Here is a 22,319-nt window from a genome sequence, read left to right as displayed (position 1 = left end):
AAGCTCAATAAACAAAAACATTAAAACAGAAGGCTTATCTAGCAACAAACAGCTTAGTAAACCCTCAGACAAGGACATCAACATATTTATTGTGTGATATAAAATTTTTCACAAATTTTATTTTACTGAAGTAGTTTTCAATAAATCCAGTAGCCATTTTGATACAAAAAGCAATATAAAAGAAATTATTTTGTGCCTGTCGAGGAGGCAGGCCTGGTGCATGGGTGGGAAATGGGGGACAATGTTGGAGGGAAGGTCATACTGGTGGTAGGATGGGTGTTGTAACATTGAATTCTCTAATCAAGGGTATCATGAACAATTTTGCAAAACAAAGTACTTAAATAAATGTTTAAAATTTTATTCCAAACCGTGCTGTGCTCTCTAGCATGTGCTTGGCTAGGGAAAAAAGGCAAATTTTCAGCATCTCAGTATGATTGGAAACTTTCAGGGAAAGCTCAGAACCACTCAGAGCGGCTGCCTCACACGCACACTACCAAGGCTATATCAGAAGGAAAACCAAAGGAAACCAAAGGAAAATGACCATCTGGATGAGGCTGGGCTCCAGACACGGGGAAGAGAGAGTGAGCCCGCGAACACGGCTGCCGGGAACACCTCACGAAGGCGCCGCTGTGGAAACGCGCGGGCCTGCTCTTCCCTCGCCAGGGTTAAACTCTGTCTAGCCTCTGTCTTACACCAACAGAATCCCGAGCGCCCACGCCCCCCCCCCCGCCCCCAACGCCACTCTGAGGCGAGGCGGACATGACCCAGGAGTGAAGATTAAGGGCGAAGCAGAACCCCGCACACGGCCGTGCGGGACAGCACGATCCTCCGTGACCGTGAGGGGGAAACCGTCCGCTGTCTGCCAGCGGCTGGAGGGCCGCACGCCAGACTTGGCTTCGGTCTCGACCTCGGCTTTCTGTTCCCGCCACCCTGCAGTGCGGTGTGGTGCGGAGAGGCGGGTGTAGGCTCCGTCTCTCCACAATGCAAAGCTCTGGGGGCGATGAGGAACTGAAGTGAGGTGGCGGGGAAACATGTGTGAGGAGGACCGCGGGGACGGTTGCGGGGATCACAGGACGAGACAGGGGCTACTTTCCGGGGAGGTGGGTGCGAGGGCCTCCGCAGTAGGGCCAGTGCATGTGGGGCGACCTGCTGGATGCTGGGTTTTCACAGATAAGTCCTTGGCGTCCAAGGGCAAGGGAGAAAGGCGGGAAGACAAGGGAGAGGTTTTAGGGGGGGGCAGAGGAAGGGGATAACAGATAGGGGCAGGGGAGGGCGGCAAGCTCATGGGCACGCCCCCTGCACTATGAGCCAATTGGAATGCAGAGGGCTCCAGACAGGCATTACAAAGTCTGCATTTCAACCAATGATCGGTGAGTGTCCCACCCCCCACGGACTATCTATACCTTGTTTCAAATTTGTACGCTTGGCGCCAGAAGCTCGGAGCAGAGCAGCGAGAGGCTGCAGAGATCCGTAGCGGACCGGCCAGACCATCAGAGGCCATCCGAGCCACCTGGTGACCTGACCAGTGGCAGGGTCGGCTGTTGGACTGCTCTGAGCTACCTCGCACTGCTGCCGTGCATCGTAGCGCTCGAAACTGCAACACACCACAGCCCACTGAGGCGGCGTTCCCAGACGACCCGTCCATCGACTCTTCGTGCACGTCAGCACACCGCCATACCGCAGCGATCGGCCCCTCAGAGGAGGTGTTCCCATTGCCGTCACTTTGACCACCATGCAGCGCAGTACAGCACACCACAGAGGTGGAGCCAACGAAGGAGGCGCTCCCACAGCCGGCTCGTCACACCGCGCTGATCAGCCGGGAAGCGCCATGCACGCCACGCAGCGCGGCCGAGCTCGAGCCACTGAAGGAGGCGCTTCCACAACTGGCTCGCGGCGTCGCGCTGACCAGTCAGGAAGCGCCGTGCACGCCACTCAGCGCGGCCGAGCTCGAGCCAACGAAGGAGGCTCTCCCACAACCGGCTCGTCGCGTCGCACTTTCCAGCCAGGAAGCACCGTGCACGCCACACAGCGCAGCCGAGCTCGAGCCAACGAAGGAGGCTCTCCCACAACCGGCTCGTCGCGTCGCGCTGACCAGCCGGGAAGCGCCGTGCACGCCACACAGCGCGGCCGAGCTCGAGCCAACGAAGGAGATGCTCCCACTACGCGTCCTGCTGACCAGCCTCGAAGTGCAGTGCACACCATAGAGCGCAGCCGAAATCGAGTCAATGAAGGTGATCCCACAGCCGGGCCATCACGTCATGCCGACCAGCCTGGAAGCGCAATTCCTCGCAATCAATCCCAACGTTCAACCAGCCGTCAACAGCACATCAGAAGCCAGAGGCCGCACCACCTTCGCTCCAGAACCGCCAGAGCAGAGCTGGCTTTCTCTGTTAGTCATGTGGAGCACCACCTGCGGGAGGGCCACTACGCCCGGAGGCTGAGCGAGTCTACCGCCGTGTACATGGCCGCCGTGATCGAGTACCTGACGTCCACGGTGCTGGATCTGGCAAGCAAGGAGGCCCACAACAGGGGCTGCAGGCGCATTACCCCCGAGTTCCTCGACATGGCCATCCACAATAATTCGCTGCTCTGCGACCTCCTGGGCCCCACCACCATCTCCCAGGTGTCCCCCGGCTGCTAGGAGCCGCTCGGCCTTCCCCGCACCCGCGCCCGGGGCCTGGTCGCCCTCTACGCCGGCGCCCCTGGAAAGTTTGCTGAAGCCAATACAGTGCTGAAAGAAGCCTCTGTGTGTGCGCTGCGGTCACTCTGCGAGCCGACAGGTGGGGGGGCTCCCCGCTGGGACGGCCGGGAATTCCCTGGGCTGCAGGGACTGGCGGGTGGTCGGGCTCCCTAGGCCGCGGCTGCGGGTGCTCAGGTTCCCCGGGCCGGGCCGTGGGGGACGGGGTGCGGGTGGGGGTGGGGGGCGGGGCGGAGAATGGGCTGCTGGCTGGGGGCGTGGGCTGGGCACCACGAGGCGCAGGGAGGTTCCGGGCCCGGGCCGGGCACCACGAGGCGCAGGGAGGGTCGGGGCCCGGGCTGCGGGTGAGGATGCGGGAGAGGGTGCGCTGCCTAGACTGGAGCGTGGGCGAGAGCCTCAGGGGCCCGGCGCCCAGAGCCCCGCACGCGGTGCTCATCGGTGTGCGGCTGGGGGCCTGGCCGGGCCTTCGAGGCCTTCGAGGGCTTCGAGGCGCGCGGAACGCCAGTGCGGGGCGCAGGGCGGCACCCGGGGGCTGGGGGGGGGGCAGGGGCTGTGTGGCAGACGGCGAGGCGCGCTGCGGGGCAGGCGTGAGGCAGCGGGCCGGGTCGGAGTGACAGTGCGGAGGGGCCCGAGGAGACAGCAGCGGCCCTCCGTCACCGCGGAAGGCGGCTGCGTCCCGGCGGCGCCGGGCTTCGGCCCAGGCCAGGCGCGCGGAACTCCCCCCACGCCACGCCGCGCCGCGCCGCGCTCTCCAGCCCCTTCCGGGCCGCCGGGCCCCGCGCGGGGGGAGGCGGGCGGGATCTCGCGAGCCCCCGCGGGCCGGGCCGGGCCGGGCCCGACCCGCCTCGCGCCCGCTACCGGCCTATCAGCGCGGCGAGTCGGCCGGCGGGGGCGGGCCCTCGGGCGCGGGCTCTCGGGAGTGGCCGGCCCGCGCGTCCGTCAGGCGCGCATCCGGGCCAGAGGGCACGGCCGGCAGCCCGGAAGAGGGCGGCGGCCAACATGGCGGCGTCCGCGGCCGGCCTGAGCGGCCTGGGGGGCGGCGCCGGCAGCGGCGGCGGCGGCGGCGGCCTGGGCGGCGGCGCGGGCGGCGGCGGCGGCCTGGGCGGCGGCGCCGGCGCGGTGCCCGAGGCCGGGGACTTCCTGGCCCGCTACCGCCAGGTGTCCAACAAGCTGAAGAAGCGGTTCCTGCGGAAGCCGAACGTGGCCGAGGCCGGCGAGCAGTTCGCGCAGCTGGGCCGCGAGCTGCGCGCCCAGGAGTGCCTGCCCTACGCGGCCTGGTGCCAGCTGGCCGTGGCGCGCTGCCAGCAGGCGCTCTTCCACGGCCCCGGGGAGGCGCTGGCGCTCACCGAGGCCGCCCGCCTCTTCCTGCGGCAGGAGCGCGACGCGCGCGAGCGCCTCGTCTGCCCCGCCGCCTACGGCGAGCCGCTGCAGGCCGCCGCCAGCGCCCTGGGCGCCGCCGTGCGCCTGCACGTCGAGCTGGGCCAGCCGGCCGCCGCCGCCGCCCTGTGCCTCGAGCTGGCCGCCGCCCTGCGCGACCTGGGCCAGCCGGCCGCCGCCGCCGGCCACTACGAGCGCGCCGCGCACATGCAGCTGCCGCTGCTGCCCCTGGCCGCGCTGCAGGCGCTCGGCGACGCCGCGTCCTGCCTGCTGCTGGCGCGCGACTACACCCGCGCCCTGGCCGTCTTCACGCGCATGCAGCTCCTGGCGCGGGAGCACGGCAGCCGCCCGGGGCCGCCGCCGCCGCCGCCGCCCCCTGCCACCGCCGCCGCCGCCGGCCCCGCGGCCCCGCCCGGCCCCAGCGCGGGCCCGGCCGCCTCCTCCTCGCAGCCGCCCCCGCCGCCGCCCGCCGCCGCCGCCGCCGCCGCTTCCTCCTCCTCGGCCACGGCCACGGGCACGGCCGCCACCGCCGCCGCCGCCGCGCCGTCGCCCGCCCTGCTGGGCGCCTTCTCCGACGTGCTGGTCCGCTGCGAGGTGTCCCGCGTGCTGCTGCTGCTGCTCCTGCAGCCGCCGCCCGCCAAGCTCCTGCCGGAACACGCGCGCACCCTGGAGAAATACTCCTGGGAGGCGTTCGACGGGCACGGGCAGGAGAGCGGCGGCCCGCTGCCCGAAGAGCTCTTCCTGCTGCTCCAGTCCCTGGTCATGGCCACCCACGAGAAGGACACCGAGGCCGTCAAGTCGCTGCAGGCCGACATGTGGCCTCTGCTGAGTGCCGAGCAGAACCACCTCCTCCACCTCCTGCTGCAGGAGACCGTCTCCCCCTCGGGCCAGGGCATCTGAAGAACCGGCCTCCGCCGCCGCCGCCGAAAGAACCCCCGTCCCCCCACCCCACCCCGGGCCGTGGAATCTGACAGCCGGCCACCGAAACAACCCCACCACCCCCACCCCCCACCCCCCGCCTGCCGCGTGCCCCTCCCCAAACCCGTGCGCGCGGGCCTCCTTCCCTCGCTCTCTCCTGGCGGCTCCCTCGGGCCAGGGCATTTCTCAACCGGCCACCAAAACGGCCCCGCCTGCCTGCCCCGTGCCCCTCGCCAAATCCGCCTGGGCGTCCCTTCCACCCTCCCGGTGGCTCCCTCCCTCGGGCCAGGGCATCTGACAACCCCCCCTCCCCCGTGCCCTTCACCAAACCCGCCTGGGCCTGCCGCCCGCCCTCTCTCCCTCCCGGCTAGCCCCTCTCCGTTGAGGGGGGCAGGGCAGTAGGGGACTCGGGGGCCGGTGCTCAGACTTCGGTCGTCTTGCCCCCTCCCCATGCCCCTGCTCCCGACCTCTCTTGCAGCCCGAGGAATCGAGAGCGCCTGCAAGTGGCCACTCTCCCAGAGTCTTCTTTCGCCGCGGGTACAAGGGAAAGCTGCGGCCGAGAGCCAGCGAGCGAGCGAGCGTGCGCGCGCGCGCGCACGCCGAGGCTCCTTCCACGGGCTCCGGCAGTGCAAAAAGCAAGAGAGAGCCGCCTCGTCCCCCTCTTCTTCCGCACGTCCGTCCCCCTTCCCGCCCCCCACCCTCGTCCCTCTGTCTGTGTTCCATGGCGAGGCCCTCCGTTGGTCCCGCTCTGTTCAAATACAACCTGATTTTACTGGGTGGCCGTTCTGACTTCTCAGCCTGTTTCCTCTCTCCTGGCGCTTCCCCAACGCGCGCAGTCTTTCGCCGGCCTCTTTCCCTAGCCCCGAATCCTCGGGTTGCTTACGTCGTGGCAGCCTCAGCCCTAAGGACCGAGCAAGCCGTCCTGAGACTCTTGTTGCCTTAGCTGGACTTCCTCTGCAAGACGGCCACAGCTCATCTGCTGCTGGTCGGGAGGCAGGAAGCGGACCATTCCCGTTCAGCTCTCAGATGCAGGCTTTCGTTTAAAAGCCACGAACAGCAAGCTCTGAATGCGGGCTGTGCCTCTGCAGAGATGATTTGCCCTGTCCTTTTTACTTAGCTGCAATGCAGATATGTCTCCTAGAAGTGTGTTCCAGCACAAATCTGTCAGATGTGCTTTGGAATCAGCCATTCAATTGTATTCTAAGAGGATGCTTGACAATTTAGACATCTTTCTGTAACTCTGTGTTCAAATTCAGTTATACTGACTTTATCTGGCAATTTTCTAGCATTACTAAATCTTTTCTATATCTATTAGACATTTCAGATATGAGTTTGTTAACGGTTTGTTGTAGCTTTGTGCACTCGAACTTTCCTACACTCAGCCCTTTGTCTCATTACTAAAAGGCAAGCGCCCAAAGTTTTTTTTTTTTGTATAATTGACTGCACTGTAGCACTGTCCTCCCATTGTTCATTGATTTGCTCAAGCGGGCACCAGTAACATCTCCATTGTGATACTTATTGTTACTGTTTTTTGGCATATCGAATGTCATGAGTAGCTTGCCAGGCTTTGTTGGGTGGGCAGGATACTCTCGGTTGCTTGCCAGGCTCTCTGAGAGGGATGGAGGAATCGAAGCCAGGTCAGCCACGTACAAAGCAAACGCCCTTCCTGCTGTGCTACTGCTCCAACCAGTATAATTAACTATAGAATCATGATCACGATCATCCTGTTGTTCATCGATTGCCTCGAGCAGGCCCCAGTAACGTCTCCTTCGTCCTAGCCCTGAGATTTTAAGAAGTGCCATATTCAAGGCTCTTTCAGGGTTAGGAGAATGATATCCATCATTGTTACTGGTATTTGGCATATTGGGTACGCCACGGGGAGTTTGCCAGACTCTGCCATGTGGGCAGGTAACATTCGGTAACCTGCCAGGTTGTCCAAAGTAAGAATGAGATAATAAGATATAAAACCTAGCTTCTAGAAGTGTGCGGCCGCAAATGCGGCCGCGTGACATCTTATTATCTCATTCTTAACTAAAGAATAGGAATTTGTAAAATAAAGTTTAAAAAACCACTGAAGATGGGGGTATGCTGCCGCCAGCAGGTCAATCTGGTGCCTTCAGACTCCCAGATACCCCAAATAACTGCTATGCCTTTGGCCAGACCTCAAAAACTTGGGGCAAAGTTTACTAAGAATGTAAACGGCCCAATGTTAGGTATGTGGGAGACATAGTCACAAACCACCTCTGGCTCAGCTATATAATTGGAGCCAAGGCCTCTCTGGTTCCTGATCGAACTGCTTAATGGCCATGATCCCAGACACTCAGAGACAAATCTCGGAACCCAGCAGCTTTTGGCAGATGTTTCCGGTCCCCAGAATGGTTTATTGGCACCAGACCAACCCAGTGGGGAAAGGGTGCTGTCCCTCCACCTGCTGCCCCTTGGTGGCTCGGTGGCCGCCATACTCCAGAGGCCATTGAACAGTCAGGTTTGGGCCTGCAATGACAAGACACGCGGGAACTCACAGGATGGGGTGGAGCTGGCCCTTTTCTCCCCGCCCCAAGAAGACACTGAATCGCTGCCCACAAACAGCCTCTCTAGCTCCTGATCAAGATGCTTAACGGTCATGATCCCAAAGACTCAGAAACAAATCTCGGAACCCAGCGGCTTTTGGCAGAAATGCGTCCAGTCCCTGCAGTAGGTTACTGGTGCCAGGCCACCCCAGGTGGGAATAGGTTTCATGCCTTGGCCTGTTCCCCCTGGCGGCTCAGTGGCTGCCATCCTCCAGAAACCACTGGACAGTCAGGTTTGGGCCAACAGTGACGAGACATGCTGGGCCTCACTGGATGGGGGTGGAGCTGGCACTTTTCTCCCCACCTCAAGGAGACCCTGAGTCGCTTCCCACAAACAGTCTCTCTGGCTCCTGATCAAGCTACTTAATGGCCATGATCCCAGAGATTTGGAGACAAATCTCAAGACCCGGTGGCTTTTGGCAGAAATGAGTCCAGACCCTACAGTAGGTTACTGTCACCAGGCCACCCCAGGGGGGAAAGGGTGCTGTCCCTCCGCCTGCTCCCCCTTGGCGGCTCAGTGGCCAGAGGCCATTGGACAGTCAGGTTTGGGCCTGCAGTGACGAGAAACGTGGGGCCTCACGGAATGCGGGTGGAGCCAGCCCTTTCCTCCCCGCCCCAACGAGACCCCGAGTTGCCACCTATAAATGGCCTCTCTGGCTCCTGATCAAGTTGCTTAATGGCCATGATCCAAAGAGACTCAAACAAATCTCGGAACCCAGTGGCTTTTGGCAGAAATGTGTCCGGTTCCCACAGTAGGTTACCAGCGCCAGGCCACCCCAAGTGGAAAAGGGTGCTGTTCTTCCACCTGTTCCCCATTGGTGGCTTGGTGGCCACCATCCTCTAGAGGACAGTCAGGATTGGGCCTGCAGTGATGAGACAAGCGGGGCCTAGCAGGATGGAGGTGGAGCTGGCCCTTTCCTCCCTGCTCCAATAAGATCCCGAATTGCTGCCCACAAATGGCCTCTCTGGCTCCTGATCAAGCTGCTTAACGGCCATGATCCAAGAGACTCAGGAACAAATCTCGGAACCCAGCAGGTTTTGGCAGAAATCCATCCAGATTTAATTGTTAAAATTTCAAAATTCCAAAATCGCGTGGCCACCACTGCAGCCGCACAACATCATATATTATTCATAACCAGCAATAGAAAACAAATTGTCACTATTGCCTTTTCAGCATATCTGAGTGTTGGGGTAAAAGCCCAAATAATAATGGTGGGTCTGGTGTCGAAATATTGAATATAATCAAAGGAGAGAGAGTAATGTGGAAATCATCTGCCCCACAGGTAGGGGGAGGGTGTGGGATGGGGGCATACTGGGTTTTTGGTGACGGAAAATGGGCACTGGTGAAGGTACGGGTGTTTTATTGTATGACTGAGACTTAAACCCAAAAGCTTTGTAACTGCTCTCATGGTGATTCAATAAATGAAATTATAGAAAAGGAAAAAAAAGTAAGGTGTTCGTGCTCAATTCAATCAGCCTAATCAATGGCTGAATAAATAGCAATACTCCTACCTAAATAAAGCCACTGGAGAAAATTAACTTAAAACATTAAAGTATTAGCATCTACATAGTCTCTGATGATCTTTTGAATTTCTTTGGTTTCCATTGTGATATCCCCATTCTTATTTCTGATTCGGTTTATTAGGGTTCTCTCTCTCTCTGTTTCTTTGTGAGTGTTGCTAGTGGTTTATCTATCTTGTTTATTTTCTCAAAGAACCAGCTCTTGGTTTCATTGATCTTTCGGATTGTTTCTTTGGTTTCCATGTCGTTGATTTCTGCTCTAAGTTTTATGATCTCTTTCCTTCTGCCCTATTTGGGCTCCTTCTGTTGATCCTTTTGTAAGATCTTGAGCTGTGAAGTCAAGTTGCTTATGTACATCCTTTCTTCTGTCCTTAGATATGCTTGCAGGGCTATAAATTTTCCCCTTAATATGGCTTTAGTTGCATCCCATAAATTCTGGTAGCTCGTGTCTTCATTCTCATTTGTTTCCAGGTACCTTTTGATTTCGTCCTTGACTTCGTTCCTGACCCACTCGTTGTTCATCAGTGAGTTGTTTAGTTTCCAGGTGTTTGATTTGGTTCTCCGTGTCTGTGTGTGATTCACTTCTATCCTCAGTGCATCGTGGTCTGAAAAGATTGTTGATACCATTTCTATCTTCCTGATTCTATTGAGGTATGTTTTGTGGCCTAGTACATGGTCTATTTTGGAAAATGTTCCATGCGCACTGGAGAAGAATGTGTATTCTTCCTTTTGGGGTGTAAAGCCCTGTATAGGTCTATAAGTACTTTCTCTTCTATTTCTTCATTCAAAGCCAATGTTTCCTTGCTGAGTTTTGTACTTGTTGATCTATCCAGAGGTGATAAGGCAATGTTGAAGTCTCCAACTACCATTGTGTTGCTAGCAATGTCCTTCTTAAAATCTGTTAGCAGTTGTTGTAAGTATCTAGCTGTTCCTTCATTAGGTGCATATACATTTAAGAGTGTAAGTTCTTCCTGTTGTACGTATCCTTTGATGAAGAGAAAATGGCCTTCACTGTACCTTCTAATCTTTTTCAGCCTGAAATTAATGTTGTCAGATACTAGTATGACCACCCAAGCTTTTTTGAGGGAGCTGTTTACTTGCAGGACTGTTTTCCATCCTTTAACTTTGAGTCTGTGTTTGCTCTGATTGTTCAGATGAGTTTCTTGTAGACAGCAGAATGTTGGTTTCAGTTTCTGGATCCATTTTGCCAAAAGATCATCAGAGACTACTTTGAAAGTGTGTATGCCACGAAACAAGAGAATCTAGAAGAAATGGATAAATTCCTGGATTCCTATAATCTCCCAAAGCTGAGTCAAGAAGATATGGAATACCTGAATAGACCTATTAACATCAAGGAAATTGAAACTGTAATCAAAAGTTTTCCGAAAAAGAAAAGCCCAGGTCCAGATGGATTCACTAGCAAATTTTTCCAAACATTTAAAGAGGACCTACTGCCACTCCTTCTCAAGCTTTTCCAGGAAATTGAAAAAACAGAAACTCTCCCAAACAGTTTCTATGAAGCCCATATCTCTCTAATACAAAAGGAAACAAAGACACCACAAAAAAGAAAACTACAGGCCAATATCCCTGATGAACACGGATGCGAAGATTCTGAACAAAATACTAGCAAACAGAATTCAACAACTCATCAAAAAGATCATACACCATGACCAAGTGGGATTCATCCTGGGGATGCAAGGATGGTTTAACATTTGAAAATCAATCAACATAACCCATCATATCCACAAGAGAAAGATAAATATCATATGATCATATCAATAGATGCAGAGAAAGCATTTGACAAGATCCAGCACCCATTTATGATGAAATCCCTCGCCAAAATGGGGATAGAGGGGAGTTTCCTCAATATAGTTAAAGCCATCTACCACAAGCCTACAGCAAGCATCATCCTCAATGGGGAAAAACTGAGAGCCTTCCCCCTAAGATCAGGGACGAGACAAGGATGCCCACTGTCTCCACTACTGTTTAACATCATACTGGAAATATTAGCAATAGCGATTAGGCAAGAAAAAAAAAGAGATTAAGGGCATCCAAATAGGAAAGGAAGAAATCAAGCTCTCACTATTCGCAGATGATATGATACTATACTTAGAGAACCCTAAAACCTCTACCAAGAAACTCCTAGAAACAATAGACTTGTATAGTAAAGTTGCAGCCTATAAAATCAATACCCAAAAGTCCATGGCTTTCCTATATGCAAATAGTGAGAGAGAAGAAAATGACATGAAGAAAACAATCCCATTCACAATTGTATGCCAGAAAATCAACTACCTAGGAATTAGTTTAACTAAGGAAGTAAAGGACCTGTACAAAGAAAACTACAAAACGCTCCTTCTTGAAATAAAAGAGGATGCGAGGAAATGGAAAAATATCCCCTGTTCATGGATCAGGAGAATTAACATTGTCAAAATGGCAATACTTCCCAAAGCACTGTACAAATTCAATGCGATCCCTATTAGGATACCCATGACATTCTTCAAAGAAATGGAGCAAACACTCCTGAAATTTATATGGAACAATAAGCCCCCTTGAATAGCTAAAGCAGTTCTTGGGAAAAAGAAAATGGGAGGAATTAACCTCCCAAACCTCAAACTCTACTACAAAGCAGTAATAATTAAAACAGCATGGTACTGGAACAAAGACAGAGCTGCAGACCTATGGAAAAGGGTTGAATATACTGACATCTCCCCTCAAACATATGATCATCTAATCTTTGATAAAGGGGCAAGAAATGCGAAGTGGAGTAAGGCAAGACTTTTTAACAAATAGTGCTGGCAAAACTGGACGACTACATGCCAAAAACTGGGGTTAGATCTCTGCCTAACACCATGTACAAAAGTAACATCAAAATGGATCAAAGACCTCAACATCAGACCAGAATCCATAAGGCACATTGAAGACAAAGTTGGAAAAACCCTCCATGACATTGAAGCTAATGGTATCTTCAAAGATGTCACGCCACTGGCCAAGCAAGTGAAAACAGAGATAGACAAATGGGACTATCTTAAACTAAGAAGCTTCTGCACCTTAAAAGAAACAGTGACCAAAATACAAAGACAGTCTACAGAATGGGAAAGGATATATCATTTCACACCACAGAGACTGGCCCACATTCAAAAGAACAAAATCAACCTGTGTTGGCGTGGATGTGGCGAGAAAGGGACCCTCCTTCACTGCTGGTGGGAATGCCGACTGGTTCAGCCCTTTTGGAAAACAGTATGGACGATTCTCAAAAAATTAGAAATTGAGCTCCCATTTGACCCAGCAATACCACTCACTCCTGGGAATATACCCCGGAGAAGCTAAAAAGTATAGTTGAAGTGACATCTGCACTTGTGTGTTCATTGCAGCACTGTTTACAATAGCTAGAATATGGAAAAAACCTGAGTGCCTGAGAACAGATGACTGGTTAAAGAAACTTTGGTACATCTACACAATGGAGTACTATGTAGCAGTTAGAAAAAATGAAGTCATGAAATTTACATACAAGTGGTACTACATGGAAAATATTATGCTAAGCGAAATGAGTAAGAAAGAGAGGGACAGACATAGAAAGATTGCATTCATCTGGGTAACATAAAGTAACAAAATAAGAGACTAACACCCGAGAATAGCTGTGATAAATACCAGGTTGTTCACTCCATGGCTTAGACGCCAGCCGCACACTCTATGGGTAAAGGCAGCTCAGATAGAGAAGGGAGCACCAAATAAAGGGTGCTGGGAAGATCTGCCCAGTATGGGAGATGCCTGCTGAAAGTTGTCTATGGACCGAACATGATTGCCACCAAATGTCTCTTCTGCAGACCACAGCACCCAAAAGGAGAGATAGAACAAAAGGGAGTGCCCTGCCACAGAGGCAGGGAGGGATACTGGGATTTGCGGGGGTGGAGAATGGACACTGGTGGTGGGATGGGTACTCGATCATTGTATAACTGATACCCAAGCATAACAACTTGTGGGTCTACAACTGTACCTCATGGTGTTTCACTAATAAAACAAAACAACAACAAAAAAGTATTATCATCTACAATATATTGAATATTAATATTTGCATTTCTCCAAGTAACAAGCATTTGTCAAGGCCATGTGACAGCTTATTATCTATTTCTTATTCTGGAGAACCTGGCAGGCTACCGAAAGTATCCTGCCCGCACGGCAGAGTCTGGCAAACTCCCCGTGGCATATTCAATATGCCAAAAACCAGTAACAATGATGGATATCATTCTCCTGACCCTGAAAGAGCCTCGAATGTGGCACTTTCTAAAATCTCAGGGCTAGGACGAAGGAGACGTTGCTGGTGCCTGCTCGAGGCAATCGATGAACAACAGGATGACAGTGATACAGTGAACAAGCATTTGATCTCTGGGCTAGACTACAACTCTTATGTGACTCAAATATATAAGGTCACTGTAGTTCTTTAAAGGTGTGTAATCACGGGCATGCATGACAGTTCTTGTTTTCCCAAAGCAGTATGCTTTTCAAAAACTATCTCCAAATCTCTGATTCAGATGTACGTATCAACATCAATTAGCTGTTTTTAATACTTTGTTATTTTCACTGGTTTTCAGTTTTGTGGAAAGTGGTACGGTGTTTTTGCAGAGCTGAGGATTGAACCCAGAGACTCCACATGCAGGGCAGTATTCTCCACTGAGCTATATCCCCAACCCCTTTATAGTTTTGTTAATGGTGGTGATTTGTTTGTAATATTTAAGCCACACCAGCAGTGCTCATGTTACTACTGACTTGTGCTGGAGGAGAATGCAATACCAGAGATTGAACTAGGGTCAACTATATGCAAGATAAGGTGGGTGCCTTAACACCTGTACTAGCTCTCTGGCTGCTAAAGATAAGACTATTTTAAATGATGTAATTAGTCTATATCTACTTTTTTTTGCTTTTTGGGTCAGACCCGGTGATGCTCAGGGGTTACTCCTGGCTCTGCACTCAGGAATCACTCCTGGCAGTGCTCGGGGGCTCAGGGGATACTGGGAGTCGAACCTGTGTTGGCTGCGTGCAAGGCAAACTTCCTACCCGCTATGCTATTGCTCCAGTCTCCAGTCCATATCTACTTTTTAACTTAAAACCAAGAAGGAAAGCTCTGAGTTAAGGGACTGGGCACATTGCCCTGGATTTGGTTGACAACCTGCCTTTGATGGACTGAGTTAAGATTGGCTTTGACCTTGTGTGTGAGAAATGTAGTACAGCAGGCAAGGTGCTTGCCTTGCATGTGGACAATCCAGTTTGATTTCCAGTACCACATTCTGTCCCCCAAAACACTGCTAGGAGTGATCCTGACCATGGTCAGGTATGGCTCAAACCCATCCCCTGAAAAGAATGTCTTTAACTTATTTAAGGTTGCAAAAATAGGCCAGAGGAGTGGCTTACCCACACCCACTTCTGCAGGCATATGAAGAGTGAAGCTGTCATGCTGTGCTGCTGAGTCATCCCAGTTCCATATGTAGCCACACTACATTTTCAAATTTTGCCATACTGACAGACCAGTAGGAGCAGAAAAAATCAGATTTAAGAGGCAAGTGTCACTCCATCTGGAAATAGAAGTCCCTCCTGACCACCCATGGATTAAGAGAGGAGGAAGAGCAGGCCAGACTCAAGGCCACTGACGCATGACTACAGATGTTGGCTAAATCAGAATGCTTTAACTGCTCGATTTTGCTGATGTACATCTGGAAATGTAACTGCTATTGAAAGGACAAGATGTATTCCGTTTTGTAGCCTAAAAAATACATGATGCCTGCTATATTGACGCACAAGATTCCAAGTCTCTTAGGCTCGTGAACCCTCAGTTCTGAATCCATTGTATGAATGCCCTCAGTGCTGAGTCCCTTGTATGAGTGTGTTTTGGTGTGTGAATAAAACCTTGAAAAATCTGTCCTGTCTCTGTGTGTTCAGTTGGTGACTGAACTCAGAGTTGTGGACACTTAACAGATAAGAAAGTTGTGTAAAAACTCACTAAGCTCAATGAATGAAAATGATAGCACAGAAGGCTCAGCTAGCACATAACAGTTCAGTAAATCCTTGGACAATGACTTTAGTAACACTATTGTGAGATATTTTTATAAAAAGCAATAAAAATTGTTTTGCTGGAGCGATAGCACAGCGGGTAGGGCGTTCGCCTTACAAGCGGCCAACATGGCCGACCCGAGTTCGATTCCTCCGCCCCTCTCGGAGAGCCCGGCAAGCTACCGAGAGTATTCGATATGCCAGACACAGTAACAACAAAGTCTCCAGTGGAGACGTTACTGGGCCCGCTTGAGCAAATCGACGATCAACGGGAGGGCCTTTACCTTTACCTTTACCTTTTGCCTGCTAAGGGGGCAGCTATGGGCATGAGTGGGTAACTGGGAACATTGATGGAGGAAAAGTCACAGTGGTGGTGGGATTGGTGTTGGAATATTGAATACCAGAAATTACTGTATAATGAATGACATTGTAAATCACCATGTTTGAATAAAATTTCAAGTATTTTAAAAAATGTCCTATCAGCAGCTTCAGCTCACACATCCCATCAAATTTTTTATCAAGGATTAGATAAGAACTGTACATTAGATAAGAACTGTACATTTATCCTTACCATTGAGCAATAAAGAGTGCAAACAAATGAACTAGTCATTCAACTGTAGATTTGGGGGAATGAAAAGTATGCTCCCCCAAAAGAAACTTAAAATATTTTTGAACATTAATGTAAAGTAAAGTAAGTAAAGTAAAGGCCCTCCCATTGATCGTCGATTTGCTCGAGCGGGCCCAGTAATGTCTCCATTGGAGACTTTGTTGTTACTGTGTCTGGCATATCGAATACTCTCGGTAGCTTGCCAGGCTCTCCGAGAGGGCCGGAGGAATCGAACTCGGGTCGGCCATGTGGGCTGCGTGCAAGGCAGACGCCCTACCCACTGTGCTATCACTCCAGCCCCATTTTTTCATTAATGAAATTAATGAAAAAAAAATAACTGCTTCAAAAACTTTGTTTTTGGCCCATACACCCAACAGTGCTCATAGAGGCTATTTCTGACTTTCTGCTTGGGATCATACCTGGCAGTTCTCAGGTAGTGCTGGGGATCAAATTTATGCAAAACATGTTTCCTCTCTTTGGCCTTTGAACTGTTTGATTTTAAGATAATTCTTTGAAAAAGTGCAACTTATCAAAAGGAAAAGAAGAGATGAATTCAAAAATTAAAAATCCAACAAGATCTTCTAGACAAGGACAATTGTTCTCATGTTGCCCTTTCCCCAAAACCTTAACCCTTATTCACAAACCTGTGTTTAAGAATGCAAATAAGGTAGCGTGTTTCACAGAACTAGTCCACAAAGGAATTTATCGATCATTCCAGGGTCAGTTGTGTGCAACCCATTCTAAAAGTGTGTTTTTCTCCCAACTATGGATGAATGGATCAAGAAGTTGTGGTATGGGGCTGGAGAGATAGCACATCGGGTAGGGCATTTGCCTTGCTCGCGGCCGATCTGGGTTCGATTCCCAGCATCCCATATGGTCCCCTGAGCACCGCCAGGAGTAACTCTTGAGTGCAGAGCCAGGAATAACCCCTGTGCATCACCAGGTGTGACCCAAAAAGCAAAAAAAAAAGTCGTGGTATATATACACAATGCAATGCTATGCAGCTGTACTAAAGGACAAAATGATTCAATTTTCCACAACATAGATGGAATTGAGAGTATTATGCTGGGTGATGTCAGAAGAAAAGGGATAGATACAGAATGCTCCACTTCATTCTTAAGATTTAAAGATACACAGTAAGAGAACAACAAAGGGCCAAAGGCATCAGAAACAGAGTTGGCCTAGAGAACTGAATTAATTTGTGGGAGTGAGGGATTGGAATGGAGCGACCTTTGGGATCTTGGTGGAGGCTTCGAAGTGATCACTCTGGTTATAGGTATGGTGTGGGAATAATGTATGCATGAAACCATTATTCACAGTATTGTAAGCCTCAGTAAGTCTGTAAAAAATGTTTTAAACATGGTTTTCTAGTTTCTTTATAAACTGTCTTTCTTATCTCCATGCAGACAAGATGTTTGCTAGAACTTGAGTCCACCATCTCCCAATTTTCTGCTTGTTGTTGGTAAAGCTGTCGACATGTCTCTTGTTTAGTTAGCCCTCAAGTGACAGTGAAACTAAAATTCCACGCTTATAAAAATACTACACAAACACTTGCCAACACTGTTAAAGAATGGAAAAGAGATATATGTGTTTCAAAACTGGTGGTGTAGGAAAGGAGGTAGGAGTCTAAAATACACATGTTGGGGCTATAAAGACATAAAATACATATTTGGGGGTCATTTGCCTTGCATGTGAATAACTCTAGTTTTATCCATGGCACCACATATGGTCCCCTGAGTACCACCAGGAGAAACCCGGAGCACAGAAGCTGGTAGCAATACTTAAGCACTATTGGTATGGCCTAAACACCTCCATCACCAGCAAATAAAACACATTTTCAGGCGTTAACTGTAGTAACACAAAATGAGAATACCTGCCATAGAAGGATCATAAAAGATAGCCAAGTATCTAATTCTCTATAAAACACAAAGTTCTGACATTTCCAACATCCATTAATCATATGGTTACTAGAGTAAACTGTTCTAGACAAACTGTTTTATGTTAAAAAAAAAGCTTTTCCACTCTATTTTCAAGGGTTTTCCCCCATATGTAGTGGTTCTCAGGGCTTACGCCTAGCTTTGTGCTTGGATATCACTTCTGGCAGTGCTTGGAGAACCTTATGTGGCATCAGGGATCAAACTGGAGTCAGTCACATGCAAGTTAAGTGCCGTGCCTACCGAACTATCCCTCTAGCCCCTATTTTCAAGTTTTGTATGGCTCTCATACCAAAATTTGACAAATAGAGCTGCCTGAAAAGATGAAATGATTTACTTGATGAATATATACATTTATTATTGTTAGTTCTGGGAATAGAAATCAGGATCTCCTATAAACAAAGCATGCACTCTACCACTGAGCTACATCTCTGGCCCTAGAAAATGTTAAATAAAGTGTTAGCAAATTGGATTAATCAAAGTCTTAGATAATTATTAAACTATGATGAGGGTAATTTTCTCAGGCATATACTATCCTGAGAGAGCCACTTTGGGGAATATCTTTCCAAAATTTAATTAGTGATAGTACATGAAAATGTGAAATCAGGGGCCGGAGCAATAGCACAGTGGGTAGGGTGTTTGCCTTGCACACGGTCGACCTGGGTTCGATCCCCAGCATCTCATATGGTTCCCCAAGCACCGCCAGGAGTAATTCCTGAGTGCAGAGCCAGGAGTAACCCCTGGGCATTGCTGGGTGTGACCCAAAAAGCAAAAAAAAAATTAAAAATTTAAGAAAATGTGAAATCAGAGATGATAGAAGTATCCATTATGGAAATAAGCAAAGCAATATCTATCCCTCGTCCATCCCTATTTTCCTAGAATCATTAAACTTCTACTTTGGGGAACCAAGGAGATATCCCAAAGACTGAAAAGCATACTCTGCATGTGGAGCCCCAACTTTGATTTCTAGGCCCTCATGGTCTTTCAAGTGTCATCAGTGTGCTAGTTGCAGTTTCCTAGAACTGTCAGGGGCCTCGCAAACAAAAATAACCAGTCAAATAAACCTCTACTTTTGTTGTCACTCTACTGAATTTGACAATAGGAAAGAAGGAATTTGATCAGATCGGAGGTGCTGAAAAAGCAGTTGATAAAAATTCTTCAGTAATACCTACGGACAGTAGAGACATGGGATAGATAGATTTCTCCATAGCTGGAAGCCTGCCTCATGAACAAAGTGGAGAAGGCAGCTGAAATAGAGAAGGGATCACTAAGAAAGTGATGGCTTGAGGAACCAGTGGTGATGGGAGATGTGTGCTGAAAGTAGATAAAGGACCAAACATGATAACCTCTCAGGGTCTGTATTGCAAACCATAATGCACAAAAGTAGAGAGAGATTATGGAGAATCATGTCTGCCATGAAGGCAGAGGGAGGATGGGAAAGGGGGGCTATACCGGGGATATTGGTGGTGTGGAATGTGCACTGGTAGAGGGGAGGATGTTTGATCATTATGTGGTTGTAACCCAAACATGAAAGCTTGTAACTATCTCACAGTGATCCAATAAAATCTAAAAAATTAAAAAATAAAAAAATAAAATAAAACGATCCTAGATGAAAAAAGAATTACAGTCATTGCTGTGAAGAATTCTAAAAAAATTCTTCAGTCATTCCAAATAAATTAGGAGTAGGAGTCTTTTTTTTAAAAAAAAGTGAAATATGTAATTCATTCACATTAAGCCACAAAAAGACATATTATACGCACACAAGTATAATATTTATTTCTATATTAAATCTGCATATGCTTCAGTGTGTATGCACGTTAATCACAAAATTATTTTGGGTGATCTCTATTTCTCATTTACCAGATCCTGTTAGCATCGTGTCATCAATATAAATGGACAAACGTGATGCTCTATGGTATGTAAAAGTGTTTGTAGTTCCCTGGGTCAATATTCAAAGAACAAGGGAGTTGGCATTGTCTTGAAATATGATAAGTAAATATTCCTTTTCATATATTCTTATTCAGAACCTCTTGACTTAAAGTGAATTTAAACCTTATTCTGAAGAAAAGAGGGAGACAATGGTCTTAGGCAGGGGTCTGATAAGATGATTATCCCCAATGATGTGCAGCTTTTGTTTAAGAGACTAAAGCAGGTGTCCTGAAAGGACAGTAACAGTAAGGTTGTGCATTCCTGGACTATGAGGAACATGGTGAAAGGGAAATGGAAAAGGTGTGAAAAGCATGAGAAGACTTGACTGGAATGGCGGATCAATTCATCAGGAGTGTGAGCAATGATGAAAGAGTAGATGCTACTGCTGTCATGAGTCAGTTTGCTTAAGTATCCTGGGTCTACTTCCAGAGAATCCATCATTGTTCATGCTTTCACGAGACCCTTTTTCTGGACAACATAAATCTTTGCTTCCATTTACAGTTCGCCCCTAAGCTCAGAAAGTTCATCTACTGCTGGCTGGACATTCAGCCTTATTTTTCTGCTATTACCTCAAACTAGAATGTTCACAAGATAAATCCTAGTCTTTACCCAGCCAGTCACATACTTTCATCAGTTGAACATCTCTTCATTTCTTTTTGTTTTGTTTTCTTTGGGGGCCATACCCATCACTGTTAAGGGCTTATTCTGGGCTCTGCGCTCAGGGCTTCTGGCAGGGCTTGGAGACCATATGTGGTGCCAGGGATAGAACCTGGGTTGGCATGCAAAGCAAACACCTAACATGCTATACTGTCACTATGGCCCAAGATTATTTTTGGTGGGGTGAGGCGTCATTTCTTTTATCTCTGAGATATTTGATGTTAATTTTATCTCTGAGATAATTGATTTTTTTGTTTTGGGGGTCACACCCCTTGGTGCTCAGGGTTAATTCTTGGTATCTTGGTGGGGCTCAGGGGACGATATAGGATGTAGGAGCTTGAATCAGGGCTGGCCAGTACAAGCCAAACGCCCTACTTGTAGTACTATATCTCTGCCCCACCCTATGCTACTACTTTTTCCTTATATCCCTGTAATCATTCTTATTATCCTAAAATTAAAAATATATTTTTTGAATTAAGCTTACAGGAGGCAGGGGTGTTTGTCCCATATATGAAACCCGCCAAAATCTCTTTACAGTATTCACCGATTCTCTTTAAAGGACTGATTACATACCATTAAGGTTCCAGTAGAATTTCCTCGATAACTCTGCCACTTATTCCCATCCAGACTATACATGACGATAAATTGTGAGACGTAGAGACTGGAGAACTTCTGACGGGCACCTTGAGTCATGATGCTGTGAATAATCATTGGTGCCAAGAGGTCCACCTACCAATGAAAACATTTTATTACTATTATGGGGGTGCTGAGGACCATGCCAGTGCAATGGTTCTCAGAGGCTACTCTGCACAGTTCTTAAGGGGAATATGCAGTACTGGGAGTGGAATCCAGGCCTTCCACTTACAAAACACGCAGTCCAGTCATTTGAGTCACTTCCCTGGCCCACAACATGTTTGAAATTTGTGCAGCACTAGCTTGGCAAGAATCTACACCAGTGCAGATGTGTCCAGTATTACCTTCGATGTGCAGATAGAGCAGTCCCTGCTATTGAAATGCTGACATGGATGAGGTTGAGGGGTGATAGGAGGATGAGAGGGAAGGGTAATAATGAAGTTCTCAGCCAATTTCTGGGCAAATTTCTGGGCAAAGCAGATCACTTCTGAATCATTGGGCCCCCATCTTCCCTAGTCACATCCCTTTACCGGTATTCAAGGACCCCACTTAACCTAATGATTTGTTCACACCTCATCCTCTCTCCTTGCCTCTTCCCAGACCAGTCCCCATCACAAATGCTACATTTAGTTCAGGGTTTTCTATGTTTCTGCCTTACTTGGTATATAACTTCATTACAGTGAATGACTGTACCATTTTATAAAGGCCTCTTCACATCTCTGCCTTTCTTAGTAGACCAAGATTCTTAAGGCAGTGAACCCATGTGAGTCACATACCATCTCTGTGCCTTAATGTCTTTATCTTCAGAGTGAAGATAAAATGATACATCTCACAAAGGCTTACTGTAAGGGTGACAGAGGCAATCATACACGTAAAAGGCTGAGTACAGTCTGGCACATGCTGATACTTCATAAATGTTAGTTTTTGGTTCGGAGAGCCCGGCAAGCTACCGAGAGTATTCGATATGCCAGACACAGTAACAACAAAGTCTCCAATGGAGACGTTACTGGGCCCGCTTGAGCAAATTGACGATCAACGGGAGGGCCTTTACCTTTTACCTGGTTTGTTTTGGAAGTATGCTTGGCAGTACTCAGGACCTATTTCTGGATCTAAGGTCAGGGATCACACCTGGCAGGGACTTGGGGACCATATGTGGTCCCAAATGTTAGTTTGTATACTCTTTATAGTACCTGCACCTAACATAACACAGGTGTACAGCAAATTTTTATTTTTTGAAATGAATGGGTGAATGATGCAGAGTGGTAAGGTATTTATATATACACATACTGGAATACTATGCAGCTATAAGGAATGATGAAATTATGCTATTTGCTGCAACCTAATTGGAAGTGGAAGATATTATGTTGCATTAAGTAAGCGTGAAGAAGACAAGCACAAGATGATATCACTTACCTGTAATTTATTGAATAATT

At 49.1% G+C, this 22,319-nt stretch overlaps 2 protein-coding genes across 3 annotated transcripts in view; one reads left to right on the top strand and one right to left on the bottom strand.

The window, feature by feature from the left end:
• F8 (coagulation factor VIII) overlaps positions 1–22,319 on the bottom strand; it is a 172,475-nt gene that overhangs the window by 22,710 nt on the left and 127,446 nt on the right. For both annotated transcript variants that reach the window (XM_056128857.1, XM_056128859.1), the window contains one exon: positions 20,827–20,982. In XM_056128857.1, coding sequence (XP_055984832.1) covers positions 20,827–20,982 — 156 coding nt within the window. The remainder of the gene's footprint in view (positions 1–20,826; positions 20,983–22,319) is intronic.
• LOC130036921 (40-kDa huntingtin-associated protein-like) lies at positions 3,049–4,992 on the top strand. The gene is made up of 2 exons (XM_056128845.1): positions 3,049–3,202; positions 3,405–4,992. The coding sequence occupies exons 1-2, from the start codon at positions 3,049–3,051 to the stop codon at positions 4,973–4,975; spliced, it is 1,725 nt and encodes a 574-aa protein (XP_055984820.1). The 3' UTR covers positions 4,976–4,992.

This window comes from Sorex fumeus, unplaced genomic scaffold (assembly GCF_029834395.1).
Source record: "Sorex fumeus unplaced genomic scaffold, SorFum_2.1 ptg000070l, whole genome shotgun sequence".
Lineage (NCBI taxonomy): Eukaryota > Metazoa > Chordata > Mammalia > Eulipotyphla > Soricidae > Sorex > Sorex fumeus.
The sequence above is the reverse complement of the archived record's forward strand: the minus strand, read 5'-3'. Positions and strand labels throughout refer to the sequence as shown.